Consider the following 26,603-nt stretch of genomic DNA (forward strand, 5'->3'; position numbering starts at 1 on the left):
TTCAAGAAGTGTCCTCTATCTCTAAACTCAATCTCCCCTATCTAGCATACGACGAAAAGGACCTTCAACTGAAATTCAAATTCAAAATCCATACTTAATGTAAATACTAATCCACCTCAGACCCTGGCTCCAATCAGATCTCGAGGTCTCGGCGATGGTGACACGACGGGTATAACATCTGGTTACACGATTGTACGGGTTTTACGGGAGTGAGGATTTAGCCGGAGACCACCCGGCTGTATGTGCCACTGGCCATCATGTGTGCAACGGACGACTACGGAGTATCAGCTCTGGGATCTGCAACTCCACAATACCTTCAACTCCCGCGGGAGGTTAATGAAACCACGGGTTGGATAATTGGTGCGAAATTGCAAGAGACTTTCAACCGTACGTATCACAAGAGGTTAATGTGACACTGCATAGTCGACGTGGATGGCAGAAGCACTGAGGGTTCGTAAATATGGAGCTAAACAGCGTTGATTAGGAATGTTGGATTGTTGGAAATAGTTACTGAAGCTAGGAGGGTGGTCTTCTTTTGAAGTCGCTACCTAAACTAATCTAGTAGATGATTCTATTTGAAGACTTCTCTCTAAAACATTTTCTTGAATCTGGCAAATTCAATGGTTTTGTCATTGCCATCAGCTGGTTGTCTGCGTGTTTAAATAATCTAAAAGCCAGTTTGATCTAAGGAAAATGCAGCAACTTCATGGTTCGAAACTGGACCCAGATTATTTTTCCTTAATGCTTAAGCCAGTGGCATTTTACATGAGAAATCACAAGTAAAAGTACTTAAACGCTATCAGGGAAAGCGGTCCAACCCCATATGTTGTGGTTGTGTCAAGAATCAAACTTGTGTTGTGCTTTTAATACATAGATCTGGCTCTATACTGTTTCTATAAAAAGCTGGTCTCAGTCAAGAAAAAAAACAAAAATGCATCTCACACAGTTCACGCCCATTTTTCACACATTTGGCTTAAATCCCCCAAAAGCGGCGTCCCAATCTTCCGATAGAGAGTGAATGATACAACCTCACACCTTTAGTCCTTTCGTGCATTTGTATCTTTTTCACCAGGGAAACCATCCACAAACTCTTCCAGGATCATCATGCTTGAGACGAATGCTACAACTAAACTAACTATAAAGTCATATTGTTTAACTAAGAATTAATTGCGTCACACCACTCACCAGAGTCCAAATCAGTAGCGGCCACTGTGACGACGCTGGTACCCACAGGGACGTTCTCGAACACCTCGTTGCTGTAGCTGAGAGGATCGAAGAGAGGCGCGTTGTCGTTGAGATCCAAAACGTTGAAGTAGACAGTGAGGGTGGAGGAGAGGCTAGGACGACCCGCGTCCTGGGCCTGGACCACGAATATGTAGTGCTGCACCTGGACAAACGTCGTGGCTCAGTATACAATTTGAGTCTCACAAACTACGTAATGTAGCAATGCTAGGATGCAATTAGGGAATAGATCTATTAGTATGTAGAAGAAAATTCTATCGAGCTACTCTATCAATGTACTAAAGGCAATAGGGGAGGGAACATTATTGTTTCGATATCACTGTTTCATACAAGTACATGCCAACATATTAGTAAAAAGGCCTCAACAGGATCTGGTGGATCAAACCTTTAAGTTCGTGACCAAACTGAATATAACGGTCTCGCATTCAGGGGCAATTGGCTTATTTTTACCGCCACAATCATTCTATTGACCCCGGAAGCTCGGACTGTATAAATCAAGCTCTAGTGTATAATGCGGAATAGTGACACTATATTGATGCGCGGACGGACGTATAGGGGCAGCTCACGCATGCGCGGTACAATGGCTACAATGACCATGCGCAGTCGTGACTGTTCAGTACGCAGTCTCAGCCGCTTCTCTACATATGCGTCTAGCGGGGCACGGTTTGACTGAACGCTGCTGGGAATTGGACTTGCAAGACAATTAAGCTCAATTTCGTCGTGAGTGAAACAGCTTTTTACAACAGGTTTTTTTTTTAAGGTAACAAAGTTGTAGTAAATCGTACTATAAATCACGTTTATAGTAAATCATCAGGTGTTTCAACACCTCTCACACTTTATCGGAACTCACATCGGATTCTAAAATTGATTTCAGCCCGAACAATAGACGACATTTAGTATAGGGGGTCACGATCACGAAATTCCCGATTTAGGATCCGCCCGGCACAGCGACCCCGGGTAAAAATTATGCCGAAATCCTCGGCGAGACAGATTCGAGCATCTTATAAAGAAGAAAGCGCTATTATTGTTACCTTCGGGGGGAGGGCGATTTACTGTCGTGTGATAAACCAGCTGACGTCACCGCGCTATTTAGGGGGGAGGGGACCGAAATGAAGTATTTGTTGGCAATTTTGAGGCCGAGATGAGCGATGCCGGCCGCAGCGTCCCCGCAGGCCCCCGTATGTTATATATGAATAATGGATCGAATGCCGATTGCTTGTAATAATGCAAGGTCGCCATACCATGTAATTGGGCATCATTTACATCGGGCCAAATTATTCGCGTCGCAGTCCAAGTGGGCTGACCCTCCATCTTGACGTTATCCTGATTTAGACGTCCACGTTGACGAGCAAGTAATCCAGTAACTATGTTGCACTGTCATGGGCTGTCATGTATGTTTTCTTGTATTTTAGATAAGTTGCCATCTATAGTAGAATGAAGGCTCGAGTGCATTTTGATCATGAGTAGGCAATCACAAACCCCTGTTGTGAGGATCAGTAAACCCAGTCATTCAAATTTTCCAATTTAACACCCTCGATGACGTCGATGTTAGGAAATGTGCCTATTGAATCATGTTCTTGTGCCAATTGGGTTAGTTAAATCACAGCGGCATTTAGAGGACATTAAAGGGTATCTTTCCATTGATCAGTCTAATCACCCACCTAAAAATATGTATAGTCTTCTCTTAAAGGGCTGTCAAGTAAAACTATTTCGACTGTTCTACAAAATTAAGACGTTTTGTTTTCTGTTCAGTAAAATTCTATTTTAGGATTAGGATGGATGCTACATTCATTATGATTAAATAATATATATTGAGAATTATGCCTTTAGAATGATCTGGTCGGGCATACAAATTTACCCTGGTTATGGTTAAATATTTTTCTCTTTCGAATAGTCTGGTTTCCAAACCTTCGTCAAGGAGCCATACAAAACTTATATTTCTATATTTTAGCATTTATTAGAATCATGCAACTAGAGTCTTCTACATCAGAGCCAGAAGGACAATGCTGCAATAATGATTAAATATGTAAAATCCAACACGTGTTGCACTTCCGCAAAGGTCGACCTGTAATTGTACTGTGACATTTATGATATTTAAACAGATGCTGGTGAGGTGACTGAGAAGGGGCGGAGTACATGCGGGACACGACCCTTGAGGAACGACCAACGGAGATAATAGATAAGGGGAAGGTCACTCTCCGACAACAGCTGGAGGCATCAATAGTCATCAGCCGTCTATAGGCGATGCTGAAGGCACCTCCACAGCAATAGGCACGAAAGGACACGACAACAGTTTATGACCTGTCATTGTTTTGTCCAGAGGCGCGTTAAGTCCTAAAGAGGTCAAGAAGTGTCTTGTTAATAGATTCTTGCAGCATTTTCTCTAGAAGAATGAAGCGTTGGTAAAACGTCTTCGGCCTATAAAAGGCCAAGGTATAACCTATACGGTGTTGAAACTTTGAGGTTTGATATTTACAGAGTATATTCGATAGATTATGGTATTTTGTTTCTAGGTAAGCGAAGTTTTGCAGAACACTAAGTAGACAACAATCAATTGTGTACGTATGCACTGTTATTGGGGAACTGTGAGAATCTCTTTATTTAGACTTTTTTGTTTGAAATTAAATTTATGATCAACGTTTTTATTTGGATTACACCAAGTTGGCAATTTTTACAAAGTGCTTGAGAAAACCCATCCAAGAGATACACTTATTTCTACTTCTTGCGAGGAATTCACAAAAACAATCCTTTCGCTGTCAAAACTGTTTCTCATTAACAAGCAACACAATCAATCACGTTAACCACAATTCTACCACATAAACGTGACATTCACACAAGCCATAGAGATTACAGATTACCAGTTACACAATCATAGATAGGCCGCCGTTAAGATTTCAATTGCAAAGCCGGCCACGCAGTAAAATCTCCACAACTTCATCAAGGCGGAATCCAGGTTAGAAACAAGCGATAAAAATAAGCTGTGGCCTTGCGTGAAATGTACCCGGGACTGTTACGTAGGCAAATCCAGATAATAAAGCGATTAGGACTGTTGAATTCCTTGGCAGAACCACGCTCGTTTGTTGCAAATGTTAACATGTTTCTGCTCCCGACAACGATAAATGTATCGTTTATACTCACTACAACTCTGTGATCGTTTATGATATCCATTACCAGCAATAGATGCAGTGAGGTGTACAAGATCGAGTGGGAGAAGGTGTGAATCTTGAGTGTTTCCTGGTTAAGAGGAATCTTCTGGATGTTTAAGATTTGTTTACTAAAGTAGTTTGGACTTGCACTCTGGCATAGATTGAGTATTTTGTATTAAGTTGTTTTTATTAAAGAGATGCTTCAATGACTTTAAATTAAAGTTATACCTGACAAACGATAATTTGGGGCCCTAAAACTGATGTTAGTTATATATATGTTGAAATAATCAAGGTAGAATCAACCATTGAATAATAATTTTCACAGAAATATAAGAAGCCTACTGAAATGGCACCAATAGTTTACCAGTTCTTTCTTTAGGTTTAATTACAAGTTTGAAGGTCACTTAAAAAACCTTGAGATATTACTAACTATTACCTCGGAAATAAACTGCTCCTACCTATCTATTATAAATATTAGAACTGCTTATTTTTGTTGAATACACATTAACGAAATCACTTTTGTGAAATTTTATTCTAATTAGTAATCACATTTAGGGTAATTAGAGTAAAAAGTATTCCATTGATTTAACATTGTATAAGAGAAATCAGGCACACATAACCCCATAATTATTCGTTATAAACTTACTTTACCTTTCTACTTTACAAAATTATGCAATTACAAGTTTACTACAAACATTTGCATTTTCAACACATTATTCATAGCCAGCTGGCCAAGGGATGTTTGGATTGGGGCCACAACTGTTAAACAAATTGAATGTTTATTTCTTTATCAGCCTCCGTACGAGAATGTGGGTAAAGTCATCAATGTTAATGCGAAGGGTTGGCGTTCAAGGCACGTACGGCTATTGGTATTGGCAACCTTCCACAGCTATTAGAACGTATTGCTACGGTGTAACATTAAATAATATACCTATTTACAGCTAAACGTCGCCTTCAGTTAGTTACCGATAGCTGGACTCAACTCTACTGAAGAGTTATCGGTTAGTTAACTCAACTCATAAACCATACTGAAGGCCGTAGGATAACACCTTGGTAAATGAGTGACCTTGATTACATTTTTCCATGGGAAATAGTATGGTCGTGTTTTTAAGTGGTTCAAGGGTTATCAGAGAGTGTTGATATTAAAAAATCATAGAGGATATTAATTTAAAATTATAATTTTTAAAGATAAATATATATTATTACACTATTTTAAGCAATTGATTAAATTACCTTCGCTAAAAGTATTGCGAAATTACAGTGGGTTCTACCAAGGTCCCACTAGAAAAACAGGCCATGCTGCAGGATCCATGACGTCACACTTGTGGATAGATTCACTGTCATATCCCATACGTTTTAGGTAAATAAGCTGGCAGTTTGTCAGATTTGTATGGTAGATTTTAGTACAGTACAACTATCCACCACTGTGACGTAGTGTTGCGTTGCCCTTTTTTCTAGTGGGGCCTTGGTTTAACAAATTATTCGCTTGAATATTATTCTTTTCCTGAGCTACACCCCTCCCATATTGATTCTGAAGTTATGCTAAATAGGGATTTTAAAGGGGGACAAGTAATCATCTGTTCACTAAATAGTTTCCTCCCACAAGCATTCAAACGAAACTTGGAAGCGGAAATAATTCTGTGCACCAATGTCCAAACATATCATTTAAGTTACTTCAACCCAGATTTCCCTAACGAATTGTTTCCAAATTGTTTTTCAATAGATTTGAGTGGTATAAATATCTATTAATTGAAACACGAGCAATATAACTCTAGTTTTGGTACTCTTGGTTAAAAGCCCGTTTTTATTTGTTGTTCAAATTAATGTCTAGGTTCCTAATCCAGTTTGTCAACTATTCATAAAGAGTTAACAAGTATTTTATTATTACAAGATTTTATACTCAATATACTGCAATAGGTATCAAACCACTCTTATAAACTATGAAAGTCTCAAGAACAACACTGCATAGTTTGATACCTAGAAGTACTGTCCTGTGTATAGTGCATGCAGTAATCACACTCCATAATCAATCCCATATTCTTAGTTGAATGATCACTTTTCAGGTGTTTCCCCAATTTTCCACCCATAATTCCCTCAGATATGGAGAGGTCACGTGAACGAGCGAGTAAACTTCTGCACGTACAAGTAGCTGGCGGCGACTGGCCCTCCTGTCCACGGATTTCGGACTGAGGGCCCATTAAAACAATCTGGCCCCCACTGAATGGTCCCTGTTCGATACCGTCTGAATTACGTCCGGAGCGCCAAGACAGCAAACTTTTTAATGTGTAATAAAGTTGTGGAACATTTTGGTTAAATATTCTATCTGAAGAGGTGTGTTAAATCATTCACTTCTTACTACACAAAAATACTATTCGTACACGAAAAAAACCCTCTAACTTATAAAATTGACTTTAAAGCAAACACTTTTGTATGCGAAACAGCCCTATAGAGAAAATTCTTTTTACATTTTTTGACAAATAAATATACAAAACATTGACTAAAATTTCACCTCAGTAGTTTGTAAGTTCGCTGAGACTAGGGCATTAATGCTAGGTGTACCGATACAACATTTGTTATTGTACATTTTTGTATTCGTTTGACGAACCGTGGAATCAGATCGCTTTCAAAAATATCATTGCATATAATTATCTAAGCCTAAATAAAATAGTACAATTTCTTGAATAATTACTCAATTCAGAACCAAAACTACAGCCACCCAAGTAAACTCTCCACTGCAATGATCTCATTCAATTAACGCCCGAGATTATAACCGACGGATAAAAAGCATCCGTTTTCCACGGCTCGTTTTTACATCGCAGAGCGGAAGAATGTAAGAGCGTTCTCTTCCAAATTGGCTCCTACAAAATTATAAATTATGTTGTCCTCTTTTTACGGAGCAAGAACATTTCACAGACCAAACGCGCAATGCGGGGCCTAACGTCTGCGCTCAGCTGCTCCTCGATTTATGTTTGTAATTTATTTAGACATCGGATAGTATCGCTCCCGATTTATTTTCACGGGAGGTCTAACGATCGGGAATTCTTGTTGAACCACTTTAATTCGATAATTTAAATACCTCCGCGCAGGGTGTACGGTAGCCAGTACCCGCTCATTTGTACCTGAGGGAAACAACATTAGTCATTTCCCTTACAAGAATGTAGGTGACACTAACGAACAGTGGTCCTGTCGTATCGCGTTATAAACGGTCTTACAGTTGAGACGCTTGAGATGACGTAGCGACAAAGTAACGATATTCAATTGCCTATAAGCAAATAAAATAATTGCATAATAGAGACTTACTATTTTGATTGGCTTCGATTTAGGGGCGAAAGTAAAGTATAGTAAATGTATACACATAGCCGTTCAAACCTGGGCAAAACATTAAAAACTCGCATAATACCTCGAGACAATTATATTATATTTCATCACTAGGGCCTAAAGTGACTTTATTTGACCCGAGGTCAAGTTTTACGATCTAGGCGAAGCCTCGGAAAATGAGCGAGGGCAAAAAAGAAACTTTTTGCGCGTGTGGTTAACTATATTTTTCGTCACATTGCATCATTGAAACAAACAAACAAACTAAGCTAGAAAAAGAAAAAAAAATTATGTAAAGATAACGACTCCCACATTTTATTCAATCCTGCAAATGCAAAGAAGCAGCTGATGAGCAAGTGATTCCATTTCGTTTATTACGATTGTGATACAGTGCATTATATCCTCGATATGTTGAGCGATCGACAACAATATGCTAAAACCTTACATAATAAATTAATCGATTAATAATTTCGATCGATACGATTGCCACAATCGAAATTTACAACTGTATATAACAGCTGATTTTTACTAGGGACTAAAATTGATTATTTCTCCCTAGAGAGTAAAATTGCTAATTTAGACCGGCAACGCATGCATTAAAAACTATTGTTTTTGCTGCAGTATGACGAAAAAATCTTTTCATCTCACGCGTCTGTCTGAATATTCCTGGAGAACCGATTCCTTCTTCCCATAATGAATGTTACATCAAGTAGACATCCACGATTCCCAATTATATCGACTGCTTTTCACTGGTTAGCCGTCGAGAGTCCAGTCATACATATTCGATGTCCGCCTCTCCTCATATATCACCTGTACTGGTGTTCTGGTGTACTGGTGACCATAGTCTATACCGTCTAGTCGCTACGCCCGTGTTGCTATGGCAACTTGTTTGCTTTCGTCACTGTCGTATTGTTGGATATTTATGAGACGGAAAAAACGCAGAGGTTTCAGTCCAGCGATACCTTTCCTTCTTTTGCCGTGTTAGTTGTAAACTGTTAGTGGTGAAAAATGTATGTGATTACATTACTTCGTCAATCAAAGTGATAGGCTTAAAGTAGCTAGAAAATACACAAAATTAAAACAATTAGATTTTATATTTCAAAGTATTTTTACCTTGAAACGTATAACTACTACAAAATAATGTACTTGAACTACCTAACTTAACTTTATCATTTGTATAAGATTTAACAGATGTGTATACCAAAATACGAATGAAGATGAGTGCGAATAGGAGTAGTGAGATGCGATTTGCAGCTTTGTGTATATTCTAAGATCGGGTATATTATCTTAAGCTGTAATTTTACGAAGCTGTCCAGTTTCCAACAATTCTCGGGTTCGAGTCAACAACCTTCTACATTTTATTTTCCTGCAATAATGCATTGGACAGTGACTAATAAATTATGTTTTTCAATTTTCAAAATTTTACATCAAGGTGTAGGCCTACATTAGCCGAGAAATGTATGGACAGAGTGTTAACACGGTCTGAGGGCGGTTGCGTCTCGGAGTGTTACAGGGGAAAGTCCTAAGAGATCCTGTACAGTACAAGGTACATTCTCAGTGGAGCACTAAACTGCTTAGTTAAACTGCACGATAACTGGAGCAACGGCAGCAACTGCAGGCGTGATAGTCCTGCAGATAAGATAGATATTGTGGGCAAACCGGGCACTAGTCACTAGTTGCGAAACTGTAGGCCTACAGTACCCAGTACACAGAACTGACGAGGCATAAACAGCTGAGAAGACTGGCTTAACACAAAAAAATCGAACCACTTGTAAGACTTTGTATTTGTTATATGAAATAATACTAGAGGTCGTCCATTGGTCGAAAACCCGACCAAAAATATTTCATGTACAGACTTCTCTATTTTCACCCCACGCTGTAAATAAAACATGTGATCGAAATTTCTTCCATTTGTTTTGATTTTCTGTTTATATTTCGTTGTTATTTTGTCACCAGTATGGCAACCCATAAGGCCCATGTTAAATTTTTTTTATTTTAAATTCCCTGTTTTAATTTATAAAGGGATTCTGCACATCTACAGTAAAATATATTTCTAACAGTATGCTTCGAACTTCCCTGCGATGCACACAAGCTGAGAAAAATGTTTTAAAGAATAATGCTTGCCTATTAATATATACTATAGATGGTAATGGTGGTGTTAAAATATTAATTGATGACGTCAACTGTTGAGTTAGGAATGAAGAATGTGTAATAATTCTACAAATGAAAATCAGGACCACGATACTTTAATTTTACAGTATAACTGTTAAATACACAACTATAATTAGGATTATCTGGAATGAGGAAAATTTGGTCTAACGACTAAATTAATTGTTTCAAAACCATAATTTTAGTGTTTTAGGACAACCAAGTGAGTTAGGGCTAATTAGTTGTGTCTCAGGGGCTAATTGTAGGTAAAAGAACGTAAAGGGCTCTACTGTTTTAGGTAAAACTTTGGTTTTCTCGGCCAAAATCTGTTTACACCGTTCCATCCATAAACACTGAAGCGATCAATTAATTGTTTAACACTGCTAGATCCACGAACAATAACCAAACCACTAATAAACCAGCTCGAACCTAGTGAATCTAGCAAACTGGAAAATAAATCGGCTATGACAAAAATGTCGAAACGATGGGAATAGCCAAAACCTTTAACGGGACACGCCTCCGGCCGGTGGGATTCTTTGGATCCCGATCGCGTAAAATATTCATGCTGATTAGAATTTAAAACTCAAATTCTTATAATGAGTTGTATCGTAAATTGTATTGTTTGTCGAGGCAGAATCCATCAGGGGCTGATTCCGATTCTGCGGTTGTCTATGATGGCGGATAGCGGATAGCGGATAGCGGATGGCGGATGGCGGATACGTCCAGTCTAACAAGGTATAAGGCACCGCCACATTCTTATCCTCTCATCGCTGACCTGTTAATTGAGATGGATAGCCAATTACGGAAGATAGTTCGCGTTGTGTCTGCTAGCTGCTAGTCATCTGCTGAGAATGACAGAACGATGGTGGAAATCGTGTTCGGAAATCAAATTAGCTTTTCTGAATAGGAAAACTAATGTTATTAGTAATCGTATAAGGTAAATGAATAAGAAAATTGTATTGTTGGAAAACCTAGAATACTTTTTGATTGATGCATTATGAATCTATGTAGTAGGTTGTCAAATTACGGTCTATATGTACAATACTTAATTCTTGCACCAAATCTATATATAAAGCTAGGATGGGTTTGAACTTTGGAATCTTTTGGAAAATCATAAGCCGCACACATATCAATTGCATACTTGAATGAAAGGTCTTGCTGTGAAACTTCCCGAAGAATATCTGTATTGTAGTTAATTCTTGTACCAAATGTTATATAATGTTGAGTAGTCGTTATGGTGTTATAAACGTCCATACATCTAACCTAACTTTAGTATTTGTTATACATCAATCTTTTTTTTAATAATGTAGTAAATAGTATTTTTTGGCTTGATAAATTTTGACTAGAATAGTCCAAAAACCTTTGTTTCTGTCTGTTGGTCAATGTCCTTATTTGGATTGCATCATTAATTCATGGCCCAATGACGTCTGGATCGACAATCATTTTATTCCTGACTTTATAATTCAGTAAATGGGTGTACACAATAAACGTGTGTCTCTTCAAGTAAGGTTAGGTCAATTGGTACATCATTCCACTTAATTAGGTAGTGGGAATGTCATCATCAATATCAGAGGTTTCTTGTGTGGAGAATAATATGGCAGAAAACACTAATCATTGATTCTTGACTGTTTAAAACATTACTTCTTTATACACCCGAGAATCTATAACACACAAGACGAACTGTGTAAGAAACGTATCCCCAACGCACGTCACTACGGGGTCCTTGACCCACGGATACGTATAATAGCACATGTCAGCAGCCAGCAGGGTTGAGTCCAGACTTTCATCAGTATAAAACCTCACGCGTCCGAGTCCGATTTGGAATTTCATCCAAACAAATAAGCCGCCCGCCTGTCGTCTAACTGTACTAGGATTGCCTCAAATCTCAAATCTGGTCGGAGCATAATTACTTTTAATAAGAAAACTGTCAGAGGGGTTTTGACACATTCCGCCCGACGTGATTAAACGGACGTGTAAAACCACAGTAGCGTTGCGGGAACTAGCGCCGCTACCATGTGGAGTTATTGGGTCTGCGCAGGGAGTAGGCCTACTTACTACGCATGCTTTTGGAAACATCTTGACAACTGTGGAGTAATAAGTATACTGAAGTTTAATTGCTTCAGAAGGCCTAGTTAGACTAACATTCAAAGATATACAAATGTTTGGCATAAATACAAATCTTTACTTCACTGACCTCTTCATAGTCGAGTCTGGCTGTCAGGGTGAACACTCCGCTCTGGGGGTTGAGAGAGAACACGTCGTTAGCCCAGTCGGAGATGACGGTGTATGTGACCATCCCGTTGACTCCCTGGTCCTCGTCGTGCGCCTCCACACGGCCCACCCGCGACCCTCGGCTGGAGTTCTCGGACACGTCGAAGGAGTATGTCTGTTCCGTGAACACCGGAGGGTTGTCATTCGTGTCGGTCACCTGGAACAGAATATCTAGTTGTAAAAGTTTAAAAAAATTTGATTATCAAACATATCTTTTCAGAAATAGCTCAATTAATAGACTACGTTCACTACCGACTGTCATATGACCTGAGCAGATTCACCTGGTAGGTAAAGTATTAGGTTCATTGTTAACTGCAAGAACCTTTGGGCCTAATGATCGCCTTGGTAAAAGAATTAAATTGATGCATTCAAGTGTTGAGAGGTCTCAAACCTATGTGATCCAGGCTAAAAATCTGTTATATAATTGATAAAAAAAGATCACATGGTTTGTGTTCCTTATTTATTTATATTTTTTTGTGCGTTGAATATTTATTCCCCTTAATATTGATAAAACTAGTTTCGTTACGTTTCTGATTTCGAATAATTTTAACAATTTAAACTTTAATTTGTGTCAAAAACCCGCGATGCTTGTTCACAAGGGAAGTAATTGTTGTAGGCTACGTGTTAAGCGTCTTGGGAGCTAGAAAATTATTAATTAACATTACTTATATAGAACAGTATAATAGAATACGAGTGCAATACACTAAAACTGTAACAACCACCCTACAACTGAGACTATTCATAATAAACATCAAAATCTCCAACAACATCTAAACCTACGAATAATGTTTCGACGATTTATTTACAACCGTACAACCTTGACCAATTACATTGCATCATCGCGAAACGTATCAGGATAACTTAAAGTATAAACAACTCGAGAATACTCAGCTTCGAGATGATTTCAGCCGATTGTCAGCAGCGATTAACCGGTAAAAGCGCTGATAAATGCGCACTCTCCGGCTTAGTCTTAATCCTAGAATTGACCGTAATTTTTGCACATTATAGCGAGAGTCTTCCTTGGTAATCCGTACACCGCGCGTTTCAACTGTAAACCCGGTGCTTTGCAGCGAACTGTGGGAACGTTTATGTAAGTTGACGCTAAAAGGTGGCATTGAAGTATGTTTGTCATACTTTATATGCTAATGTGACTGATATGACGTTCGGAAAGCAACTACGTGCTAGAGACGCCGGTGAGGACGTAGAAACGCCGGCTAGGGCGTAGATACGCCGGCTAGGGCGTAGATACGCCGGCGAGGACGTATACTCTTAAAGCTGAATGTTGAGCTTACGAATACTCGTATGCCAAAAGCTGAGTTTTATGTAAACTCGTAAGAGGTAAAGCTAACAGATAGAGGTAAGGTGAAACCGTCCTATAGTATCAATCCTCAGAATTATGTATCCCTCTCACGTTTTGTTTCTTTTAAGGACTTATATTTTATTAGGTACAATTTTCATCTCCAAAGTCTACCACTTGCATTTTTTGTAAATTGGATAATAACGCTGGAATAAAAGTTAAACAAACAATTGGTAATAGTAATGCATCAACCGCCACATAATTCAGAAATAATTCGTCCCATTCCATTGATACTAATTTTTTTATGATATTTGCAAAAATATCTCCTTTGAGAAAGGGTTTAAAGTGCAGACAAATATGAAAATTGTCTTGATAAATAGTTTTTGGTCTTCCTACGTTCAATGATGCTTATTTAAAGAGGGTTCAGAAATCATGGAAGAGGTGAAACTGTAAATCACTAATTACTTTTAATATGTTATTTTAGACCTCTCCATTAAACCAATGCTACGTCTTAAAACTAACTATTATAAATAGGTACCTTGTTTACAATTCACGCACTAAAATTTTCAATACAATTTCAATCTGCTCAACCGTCCGGAATATTGGAGCAGGCAAAGATAAATGATACACTCGAATTTCATTTGCCCTCTCTCTCTCTCGCTCTGGGCGCGCACAACCAAAACTTATGTCATTCAATTCGTCAACGATGCTATCGTATGGGGATTGATGTCCCACGCCCCATAACATATGGGAGTGTCCGACGCAAGCGACGTAACCACGATCCGCGATGCAAATCTTGTGGATAAATCGGCAAGACGCAATGAGTAAGTGAACGCGCCGTAGTTAGCTCATCGATTAGACTACTTGGAGCACACACTTTTATTTTTGGAATAAGTCGTTGGACAATAATTCTTGTTGAATCGGTTGGAATGGAATAGGAAGGCCGTGGGGGTTGTCAAGGAAGTGAAGAGCCAGTAAAATTGGTCTTAAGTTTATTACATTTCAAATTGGTTTCAGAAAATCGAATAATCTCAAAGCGGAATCTGTTAAATCAACCAAATGTCGGCTGATTAACAGGAATTTGTATTTTTTTTACATAAAACATTCGAAATGTAGCTTTTTTTCCAATCCTTTTTCACAAGGAGATACACTTCTGTATCTTATAGGTAAGTTGTTTACGAATTACTATTTTTTTAACTAGACTGTACTCAAACAATCTACCAAATCTATATTTATGTTCAACCAAAACACATTGAGAAGCCAAAAATAAAATATTTAAAAAATAAATTTAAATCTGTTTATTAAGGCTAATATTCTAGAACAGTTCTCAATAAAATGAGCAGATGAAAAAGACCAAACACTGAAAACAAATTTTGTATTGCTAACCTAACCCCATATCCCACTCATAAAACACCGACTAGTTACTTTATCAAAAACGCTTACGAGAATGTCACTGCTTATTGGCTGAGATAGTGATCTGTAAAACTACAGTAGATACGTCTAGAAAATCCTTCATCAGCTGGGACAAACGGGGACCACGTGATTGGGATTTTGATACCGACAAAGAGAGGTATAATAGATTCCCGAAGTTCGTAGACAGCCGGGTGGTATTATGACAGTTGAACGAAAATAATGAAATCGACGACGGCAGAAGAAGGATCTCGGACAGAACTAGTCCCACTACTGGAATGTCCACAATAGGAGCCGGCTTAGTGTCCCTTAATTAACACTATTAACACAGGCATAGCTGCGCAGATGTGATTGCGGATTACTTTTTTGCACTTGGGGAAGGCCGGTGATGGACAACGAAACGTCAACCATTGTTGATTGTGACAGGCAAGATGGTTTTCGTGCTGTATATTTTCTTTAAAGTTTATAACTGTGTTTACATATTATATGTTTTACTATTAGTGAATACTTTAATCAGGATTGTATGACGTGTTATAATGGATACAAATCAGTGATAAGCCCGATCTGACATGTTATTAACTCTTAGAATGAAATATCTCAGCAAAAACATTTTTTGTACATTTGTTGAACATTTATTGTGTTATTTGTAGGATATACTAGTTCATCAAACATGTTTAGCGTAATATTACAATCTGATAAAATCAAAATCGTTTGGAATGCGTCAATACGAAATTAAATCTATATATTTGAAATCGAAGTTTAGAAAACACTTGACAAAACGCCTGAGCAAAATGGCCCCGACATAAGTATTTTATTTTTTATAGTGTTTTTATCATCCACGTCACTGGCATTTTTAAACATTTTGAAAGTATACTGTCAAAACCCTGGTCTTTTTACCATTTGACATCAACCATTTGCTAGATAGTCCCATTAATTGATAGCCCAATCACAAATGGCATCTGGGTGTAATGAGCTGGCTTGGAATCGAACCAGCGACCTTCAGAATTGAAGGCGAGCAATAACCACTCGGCTGCGTATTTTAAGCTGAAAATGACATTCCATCAGCCAAGCTCGGTCACCTGGTGGCTACGACCGTGTGGCACCGCGCAGATGAAGGATGTTGCTGCGAATCATAGAGACAGACGGACAAGCGGACCACCGACCACGAGACCTTCCCGCCATAGTGTGGGAGATACACGCAGACATACACTTTTGGAGGGAAATTGTCTTGCCATAATGTAATGACTCTTAAAATTGTCATTTCCCTATTAGATGTGTTTAAAATAAGTCATGTTAGTAATCCGACTTAGGTAAATTTAGGAAATTAAGACTGACACGAAACAATGAGGCCAGTGCATTTGTCCATATAATGAGCTAGCCTAACCTAACCTAACTTAACCTAACCTAACTTAACCAATGCATTTGTCTATATTGGTCAATCACGGTTCATAATCCGGCTCAGGGACGGTTAGGTTAACAAAATAAAACACTTTACAACGAGGTGTTAACACAAAAGCAAAAAGGACTGTACAGACATTTCTCCTTATAGTTCCATCCCAACAAATAGTTGTATTTATTGTCGCAAAATATACTTTTGCTACAGGTTTGCTTTCCATCAGGCAACATTTCAATTAGACATTTTCTGTAATATAATTTAATCAACATAGTAGATACTGCTAATATTTTCCAAACAATTTGTCTCACAAAATACAAGCAGACTTTATCAATGTATTACATTGCAATCACAATAAACAAAGCTGAAAACAAAAGTTGCTTGAAATATGAAAACACGTCAAAAGGAAGAAAGGAAGACAGATAAGCGTGGACCGCTTACTACAAGAGGCTGTCATTTATAAGAGCATGAGTTATTATGCTCATAGGAGTGAATGCAGAGAAGACACCGCGGTCTATTATCTATTATGGCGACTCTTCCTCAGCCATTACGTAATTGGAACATGTGACAGGACTATTGGACATACCTCGCACCTTTGTTCTAGTAATGAGGAGTCCTAGACGCGATACCGAGGTTACCAAGCCCTAGGTCTGGTCTGAATGTTGTGAGAAACGGTGATACGTGATAAAATGATCGTATAATTGTATTAATATTGTGAATTATGAGTTCTCGATTGATGTGTAATCGTCACTTCGTAACTCTCAATGCGTATTTTAGCTGTATATAAATACAAGATGATACAGTTGAACGTGAGGATCAGTTTTGATACTGACTGTATAAGATAAGCTGGTTCTTAAGAGTGGTGCACTAATTGCTCCAAAGAGTTCCTTAGTTGAGCCAAGCCCAAGGCCAGGTAGGGGTGAGTTGCCGGCAGAAGGAATGTCCTTGTTTACTTATCATTGTAAAACCTAACCTAACCTAAACTTACCTAACCTAACCTAACCTAACTTAACCAAACCTACTCAATTATATAGTCAAAGAGGGCCACCACTTGGCGCAGTTAATGAACGGTATAGGGTGGCTCCCTGGAGTAGTTTGCGCAATTCAGGAATACCCGACTACCTGACTCAGGTCAGTTAATGCCAAACTTCTTTAGCAAGGAGCATTTTTTTAAACTCACTTCTTATAACTAACTTCTAATTGTCAAGCGAACACTATAATTGCACTTAGCTATAACGATTCAAATATAAACTAAATATTACGGCAGAAGATCTTTTCAATTAATTTACCCCAATTTAATGTTAGGCTTTATTTCGACACATTTTATCTGAAATAGTGCTTTAACATGATATAAACAGTTGAAGGCATGCCATATTTCATCATTCTATTCACATAAATGCCATCAAACTTCATGTACCCTGAGATAGTGTGACCTGTTCTATTGTCCAAGTGTACGTAATAATTAGTTTTGTATTAGTTTTTAACAAGACTACTTTCCACTGTTCACCCATAATCCGATCTAACGGTTTAAAAAGTTCGTTGATACGTTTAGCATTAAAAACACTCATTAAGGAAAACTAACGACTATTTTAATAGCGATTGAAAATAAACTAAATTATATAAGAAGAACATTAACCAGTTTTCAATAAGCTCAAAGAGATTCATAACATCTCAGAAAACTTCAAAATTGCCAAGTTTACATGAACAGATTGCATGGCCAACACGAATCGGTGAATCGAAATACCCGTGACCACAAGATAGGCAAATCCGCATTTCATGATATTCGGACACCATGTACATCACCGCAAGTCGTGTACAAACATGTACAGAATGTACAGACGGTTCTTATATCACCTGTGACCTATATCCGACACTGGTTCTCGCCCACTATTCGGTCGTCTTTTTCTTCGCATCTCTTGTATCACAATTTCTCAGCTTGGCTTGTCGATTATGGATCCTCGTGTTTCTTATTGCTCGCGCTCCGACAGTACACACGGGTTACGACGTGTTTGTTGGATTCGGTTGTCATTTTGAGCGATTGCGAGGATAGTCACTACTAGATTAAATTTATTTAATATTATATATATTTAATTCATTATATTTAATTATATAAAGTTGTTGTGATTTTAACATCCGGCTCGAAGGACCAAAACTATTTATATAGGAGTACAGTAATTTTTTATTGGAACACTGTAACGTCGTTATATTTTTTATTGTGTGTCAGAATATTTTTTCGAATGCTTTCATAATAAAAAATAGCCAAAATATATGATAAAAGCATTTTAACCACACCTGTCAAACTTCTGTCCTAGAGTTAAATATAGAAGTCTATGACCATTAGGCGAAGGAAACCGCTTGAAAATGAATTTAACGAGTAAAAGGTAATGGTTTCTTTTGACGCAAATGTTTGCACTCATAATGTATGGTTTATTCCATGCCGTGGCCACTGCACGTTGATATTAAGTGGTGTAATGATAGTAATTAAGTTTTCAAGACCGCAAATCTCTGTTTCAGCTAACATTGTAAGCTGCAATGGCTACAATTTATATGCACCGTGGTAATAAAACACAAAGAAAACTATTTTCCCATGCAGTTGTGCAGTGAGATCTAAACAGCGAAGAAAACAATATTCACTTAGCTCTAATCTTCATAGCTTTTGTTCTGTTGTCTCATTTAAATTCAGGTGACATTGAACTTACTTTTCTGATATTAAATCTCCCAAATTGATATAGAAGCGTTGCAAAGACACTTTTTCAACAATATTGAGAAGGTTCTTTGTATCACGATGTGGAGGAAAACGTGTTCACTGAATCACGGAAGTCAAGTCATAATTAGCAAATTTGTTAAACGCCAACATGTCAGTAACTTTTTTACTGCAGTAAAGAGCATCTTGTGTTGACTTATAGTCTAACACTTACTATTTAGTCAATGAATCAACGAAGTTGCCTTAAAATCGTTGATATTATATAATGGTCTGGACCTTAAATCAAACCAAATAAAAAACACCTTGTAAAGAGAACAATAATACAGAACGTACAGATGTCCAAAAATGGATATTTCTGTATAGCAATCAAAGCAGACAACGCGGTTTCAATTTATTTGTTTAAGAACAGTCTTCTCGCATTAATCGTTTTCAGAATTCTGTTGAAGTTGAAACTAATATTCTCGTTAGCACAAAACCATCTTAACAAGGATTACATTTAACAATCCAGCCTTGAACATTTATCCTCAGTTGAACCCAAAGAATCTTTGGCCACATTCCCTCATCCTCGATACTACGGAATGTACTTGGGCAATTATCGCAACCGAGAGGCTGACACGTAAAAATTGAATTTCAAAAGTTACGTCACACAAAAACTGCCGAAGGGAAGAGTCGAGTATTTTCGCTAATTGCTAGTCGGTAAGTGCGCCGAGTCGATTGTTTGTTTCGATATCCGCGACGACCAGTTTTTGCTTGGTAACGCACGGGTCTAGTTAGGTCTAGCCGGGCTATTGCTATTCCCTCGTCGTACGTACCTGTCGCCGATGGAAATGTGTTCTTCACCGAGCCGAGCCACTTCTGGAGTCGCTGTAGACGGACGTTCACCGTTGCTAGATCTAATACACTAGGATAAAGCTTTTCAACACCTCCCATCTCCCATCGACTATCCAAATCAGGTTATCAGAGATTTTCCTCTCATCCACTGCTCGAATCAAGCATTTAGAGATGTTACTTTCATTTACGCGAATCAAGCTTTGAATGACGTTCCTCTCGTCAACAACAAAACCCAAGAAATCTCGACTGTGCCCTTTTGTGCTTTGAAGACAAACCCTCCGAAGTTCTCTTGGCAGATCCACTAGCCTAGCCAAGATGGTTCTTTTCATCTACCCTATAGCAGATGTTCCCGGTGAAGCTACCGACACGTTCCCTTCCCCTGTCGGAGTTAGGTTCCTCTCAATCATCGATTTTGCAATTTTACTACGAACGAAATGACTAAATCGATTTGCATCAGTGTCACCCTAGACGTGCGCATTCACCACCATCAAAGACAATTGTAGATCCAGTCACTCTAAACGGTCTTCTCACCTACTTCGAGCGAGGTAGAGTAAACACAAAATCCGAACATTTCAATAAAGACCACTCCAACACTTACTAACTTAATTAAACTACCAACTTAATCAGGCCTACCAACCGCATTCCGCTTACATCTCAGTTGAGTCTGGTCCGTTTACGGTCCGTGTCGCGACCAGAGTGACCAATCTGATAAGCGGTTACCCACGAGTCAGATACAAACTCCGGCAAGTTATGTCGATGCGGCTCTTCGCTAGGCAGATAGTACTCGCAGCTACAAATAAATAGAATATAATTGCAGTCACCGGTCAAGTGGTAGAGCCGCCTCGAGACAACGGCTAAACTATACCACCTATTTATTGGCGCTATTACATCTTCCGCAGTAATACCTTTATAGCGGTCTGGATAAGAGAGTCTTTTTATGGTTTTAAGTAACTCCAGTGTCGATGACCAGCCTCAGATAAACATACATGAAACTTGTCGCTGACGGCTACGTGTTAGTGCTGCATGCCGAGGGGTTATCTGCTGTGAAAGCTATTCGTAGACTTCAGGTTTACTGCGAAGATGAAAATTTCCTAAGGCAATTACAAGAAGTAAACAGCTGAATAAACAAATTGATGGTACACACGGTGTAAGAATTTGTATTCTTTCGCCGTCCACCGCAATGTGAGGGAATTTCCTATTTATAGAAATTCAACGTACCGTGTACACTTTTGACATATGAAAGAATCAAAATTTTTAGTAATATCTGTAATTTAGATTTATTTGTCTCGTAATATTTATAATAAATGTTTAAAGTGTTTAAAAAAAAAGAAGTTTCATAATGTCTACATGGCCAGTATTCGATAGTTTATTTGGCCTCCAATGAAAGAGATTAGATCCCTACATTCAGTCACACATAATGCGTTAACACATTGGGTTATAGATAATGTAACCCACTCATCAGAAGCGAGTAGGTGGCTGTTTTTATTTGGTTTGGTAAAGTAAGCAATGTTTAAAATAAAAGTTTCATCATTTCAATTAGATATTTTGTTATTAAAACTCTGTGTATTGTGTGAAGTGACCAAAGTGAACTTCAAACAGGACGTGATCTATAATATGAGAAATTACGTAAAACGAGGTGGTACAGCGATGGCTTTGTAAGGAAAATGTGTATGGATAGTCACCAATTCATTGTGTACAGAGGGTACGAAACAGTAAGGAAAAATAGGTCGTATACTGAGTTGCATCAATGAGAAATATGGACAACAGTAAAGAACTACCTCCAGATTTGGTGTTATGGAAGATCATCTTCTTCAATATTCTCCTTACGAAGCAAAAGAATCCTACAGAGTCATAATGGAGGAATATTTCCACATACATAACCAGTGCCTTCCGAAATTCCAGGCACACATTACTCAACAGGCATATGATCTAGTTTATCTTCTTCGTCTAGAATTCTGATAGTCAGACCGGAGTGACCACATTGTAGGCAGTTAGAGCAAGATCGAGCTAAAGAATTCAATCCAGTCATCATAAGCGAGAAACGATTCCACGTACACTGTAAAACCAGTGTCGTCCGGAGTACCAGAAGCACATTCCTCAACATGTATGATCTAGTTTAGGTAGAACTTCTTCGTCTGGCATTAGACTAATACAACTATGGTGAGCAAAACGCAGGTAGTTGTTGCATGTTGCAAAAGAATTCAAGCAAGTCAATCATAAGCGAGAAGACATTTCCACACTATACAGTGTCTTCCTATGCCAAGACGCACATTCCTCGACAAGTATATGATCTAGTTGAGGCAGAACTTCGTCTGGGATTAAGATATTCAGACCGGAGCGACCACATTGTAGGCAGTTGTTGCATGTTGGACAAGCTCGGCTGCGAATAAACCTCCGCTCGTCTTCACTCCTACACGCGCGCCGTGGCTGGCGTGGTTTATGCTCAGATGTCCGACACGGGCCCGGGCCCGGCTCCACGCCTCCGTCACTGCAACTCGAGACCGACTAAGAGCAACTTACATGTCAGCTGTCAAGTGTCAAGGTGCAGTAGAGATCTGTGTCCGGACGGTCAAGTCGTGTGATTATTGTTGAAATTGATTTTGAGCAGAGGCTCGTCGAGGTGTAACCAATTTCAAGTTTCTTTTGAAGTCTTAGGAATCCATTTGGAATATGTGATTTGATGTTGAATAGTCAGGACTGTAGCAAGCAGGCTAAATAAATTCTTTTCGTAGGAGGTTATGAAATTGAGTAAGTTGACAGTTTTTTTATGTGGGGATCGCGGGTTCGATGGCTACAACACCGACAAACGGAGGCTGTGTAGATTTATCTCTCAGGAGAGTCTCGCCGAGGTGTAACCGAATTGGAGACACTTTTAATTCAATTTGGTGACAATTTCTAAAACTTAAGGGTTCTATGTAAGATGGTAGGCACGGCTACAGTAATTCCCATCGTAGGGGTCAGGCATGGTTGTAAAAGAAGCAGTTGTTAAGGTAGACATCGTGAGCTAGGTCACATGAGTACATCCAAGCACGGACTTATTTGGGAAACCTAACTTAAAACAAGGAAGATATGCCTTATTTAGCCTTCCTTACCGATGTCCCCCATGTCCCCTCAGTTACACACCTTCAAAAGTAATAATTAAGATTTTTGACCCTCCCCTTGATTAAGTCTGGCGACCTAGAAATTATTGCTTCGTCTCTAAAACGTTTTGTATGAAGAATTGCGTTTAAAGTCAGCACGCGGTCACACGTGTTTTAGAGATGTATAAAATACGTATGTTTTTATAAGGTAGTATCTTATAGTGGATGTATTGAGTCGTATGGAATATGTTGTATGTCATTTGGTGAGACTATGGTGGCAAATGTGTATGGTGTAGTGTTAGCCTAGGAAGCATCTTGAGTTCAGCGTGTCTTATTGTGAAAACAGCATGGCGTATGGCGGCGTATGGCGGCGTATGGAGTATGGCGTATGGCGTATGTCGGCGGTGAGGGACAGACTGCACATTCCTGACAGGATACCCAGGATTGACGCGGCCGACAGTCGTGTTTTTCTAGGAATCGCCAGTTGCGACCCCGGGGACAATGACTCTAGAATCAATGAACACCGGATAGTTCATCTTTGCCGCCGTCGCGGATTGACACACGTCCAGCAGAAGGTGCGTTCAGGAGAAAGGTACAACGTGCTGTAAATTATAGGCAACTGTAATCGATGTATCGATTAAACTATAACCATAAATTCACTGAACTAAAATGAAACAAAATACAGAAGAGCCTAAACAAGAAAACTTGGATTTAATGGTTAAAATGTAAGTTTACATGTTGAGGGTTTATGACGGAAAAGAGTTTATTTAGATTGGTTTTTAACTTTGCCGATTGGTTATTTTGTTTTACGGACGGTAAATCGGTGGGCTAGACATATTGTATCGAAAAGTTGAATGTTTTTTTAGGTTAGCTCTACAATATGTACCAAAACGATCAAAACCATTTAAATAATATGAAAGTTTTTCAATAAATTACACGTAGCTTTAATATGTAATAATGTTATAAATGCAAAACCGCAATAGACACATTTGGTCTAGAAAATAAAATTGTTAAGCTATTACGGTGTGATTTATTTTAGCAAAGAACTTGGGTAATTACGACAATTTGGCTGTTTGGCTGACAATTTGGAAATCAGTTTTAGTTCCAAGGATAACTGGGTTTCTTGGACGCACTCTTGATGCCATCCCCTCCAGTAGCATGCATTCCCTCCTGTGGTCAAGTATCTCACTCTAACCCCAATAGTTGCACAACACTTCTCACTTTAGTTCCACACTTTCCACGGGAGGGCATTAATTGCACCAGCTGACCCGAGTCAGGTAGTCGGGTATTCCTGAATTGCACCAACTACTCCAAGGAGCCACCCGATACATTAATTGACTTGCCAAAGGGCGGCCCTCTTTGACTGTATAATTAAGTAGGTTAGGTTAGGTTAGGTTAGGTTAGGTTTAGATATGATAGATTCCTTCGGCCGGCAACTCACCCCTAACCTGGCTTGGGCTCGGCGTAACTAAGGAACCTTTTTTGGGACCCTTTGAGGGCTTGGCGCAATTAAGTTCCTCTTTGGCGCAATTAATGCAGGACACTTTCCGCAAACAAATGCTCACAACTTGCGTGGAGTACGTCGACGTTATCATTCAGCGGCGGAGCCACACAATAAAATAATTCAATTATAACCGTTGCGTAGCGTATGCGTATGAAGTGCGCTGCGACTGCGGCTGCGATGTTTACAAGTGTGTTATGAGGATTTATATCAGCTGTTTATAGTGGTCTGGCCGGGTCGAGTTGCGGCTGGTAGCTCAGTGACGTCGGGTTTTATTGTTATCACTCCGACTACAACTATTCCGCGGGTTTGATTACACATTTATATGTAACAGGCCCGCACTTACATATGTCCCGCTCTTTTTCCTGAGGGATTAAGTTCCACCCACTATCTATACGGGTTGTCGGCCAGGAAATGCGGAGGTATGAAACTTTATAGTGAAATGTTACATCTTTTTGGTTGGTGAGATAACATTTTCAAAATAAATGTCATTGTTATTCAAAAATTGTAAATGTTTACGTATATCTAGCTGAACGACTTTTGTACTAGATAGTGTAATAAAAAAACAAGCTCGAGGGTAAGATACTGAAGAAGATTGATTAAGACTTGTTATCCAGAACTTTTAAATCGATTTTGGTATCGTCAAAGAGGCAATTCTATCGCTCTTGTTTAAAGTGAACGTTCTAAATTATCCAGCCAACTAAAACAACAAGATTCCAATTTATTTGGTTGATTGTTCAATTTATTTACTTTTTTAGCGAAATTCGCACTATATGGTAAAATACGAAATATGGGCTTTGGAGTCGGGTTTGGATACTCCGAAAAAGCAGTTGCGGGATTCAAATACCGTAATTGTGAAATGGCCAGTACATCGTCATACATCTTGGATGTTAATGGCCCAGGAGAAAAGTTCGCGATGAATATAATACCAATTCCTGATACACCTATGACCAGTGGTCACCCAGTAGTCTTCACACCTGATGTACATTTGACAAATATGTTTACCCGGTAGTGCGGTAGTGCTCATACCGCACGGTACACATGCGCGGGCCCTGCGCAGCGCAGCACGAGTCAGTTCTGGCTCTGCCTGTACCCGACAGAGTTATTTACATATTATGAGAACGTCTGTGATTACGGCCCGCTCATTTTTCCGCAGCCTTTTATAATTCATGACCCGGGTTTCCTCCTTGTTGGCGTTTTCAACATATAAATTGCAGCACCCATAATCGCTCTTAGATCCCACTATTTATGGGACTATCGGGTCTAATGTCAATAAGTTATATTCTCACTTATTGTTGTGCGTCCGCGGGCCTCTCTCGCGGCGGCGGGTGGGAGGACTGATCCATTAAAAACTCCACTCTTTTCACACACTCCCACTTATAGGAATTCGCAAATAAGGCCGAACCCCCGGGGAAGATCCCTAATAACCGCAGTTTTTCTCCGATGTGTCAAATACGTTAAACGCGGAGTTGGATGGATGAGGAGACTAACGGGTCGGCCTGTAATGACGTGGAATTAGAGGCCGTTTGGGACGTATTGGATATGCGTCGTGGAGCTAACGGGATATGTTAAAATGCATCACTCATACCACGGGGTTGGCGATATTGACGTATGACTGACAACTGGCTTGGCTAAGTAAACAAAGAGGCAACAAAAAGTGTACATTCACAAAAAGTTATTTTAAGAAATTTAATCTAAAAAACAAAAACATGATACCCCTTGAAGGGAATCGGGCATTTTTGCCATAGTAATGAAAATAAACATCTCCTAGGAAAAGACTAAAAATGCTTGGCTGCGAAAAGTTTAAAATTGTCACGATGAAAAGCGGTTACTACTTTTTGGGGTAAAAGCTTTGGAGAAGGATACATTCAATTAATCGCTAATGATACTACTAGATCAAAGTTGAAACTCACCAAGATGGTTATGATGGTCTCCGTGCTCTGCACCCCATCACTGGCCTTGACCTGCACCCTGTAGGAGTCCTTGGTCTCCCGGTCCAGTGAGTCCCTGAGCCTGAGCGTGCCAGTGGCAGCGTCCAGTTCAAACCTGCCCTCGTCTCCGGACACGATGGCGTAGCTGAGAGGTCCAGGAGTGTCAGGGTCCGCAGCTCGGAGGGTAGCCACCACCTGACCAGCCGGGAGGTCCTCGGACACCGAGAACTCGTGAGGCATGTCCCTGAAGGAGGGCGGACTGTCGTTCTTGTCCAGCACTTTGATGCGGATCTGGAAAATAAAAGTTTTGTTAGGACAGCTCATATTGTAAAGA

At 39.2% G+C, this 26,603-nt stretch overlaps 1 protein-coding gene across 1 annotated transcript in view; it reads right to left on the reverse strand.

Moving 5' to 3' along the window:
- Nucleotides 1-26,603, reverse strand: part of LOC128983945 (cadherin-related tumor suppressor-like) — a 195,398-nt gene that overhangs the window by 44,347 nt on the left and 124,448 nt on the right. Inside the window, exons 2-4 of the mRNA XM_054403221.1 lie at nucleotides 26,252-26,560; nucleotides 12,046-12,279; nucleotides 1,186-1,387 (exon numbers count right to left, since the gene is read on the reverse strand). Coding sequence (XP_054259196.1) covers nucleotides 1,186-1,387; nucleotides 12,046-12,279; nucleotides 26,252-26,560 — 745 coding nt within the window. The remainder of the gene's footprint in view (nucleotides 1-1,185; nucleotides 1,388-12,045; nucleotides 12,280-26,251; nucleotides 26,561-26,603) is intronic.

Source organism: Macrosteles quadrilineatus, unplaced genomic scaffold (genome assembly GCF_028750875.1).
Source record: "Macrosteles quadrilineatus isolate MER2022 unplaced genomic scaffold, UCM_ALF_1.0 Scaffold_2__2_contigs__length_208266976, whole genome shotgun sequence".
Taxonomy (NCBI): Eukaryota; Metazoa; Arthropoda; class Insecta; order Hemiptera; family Cicadellidae; genus Macrosteles; species Macrosteles quadrilineatus.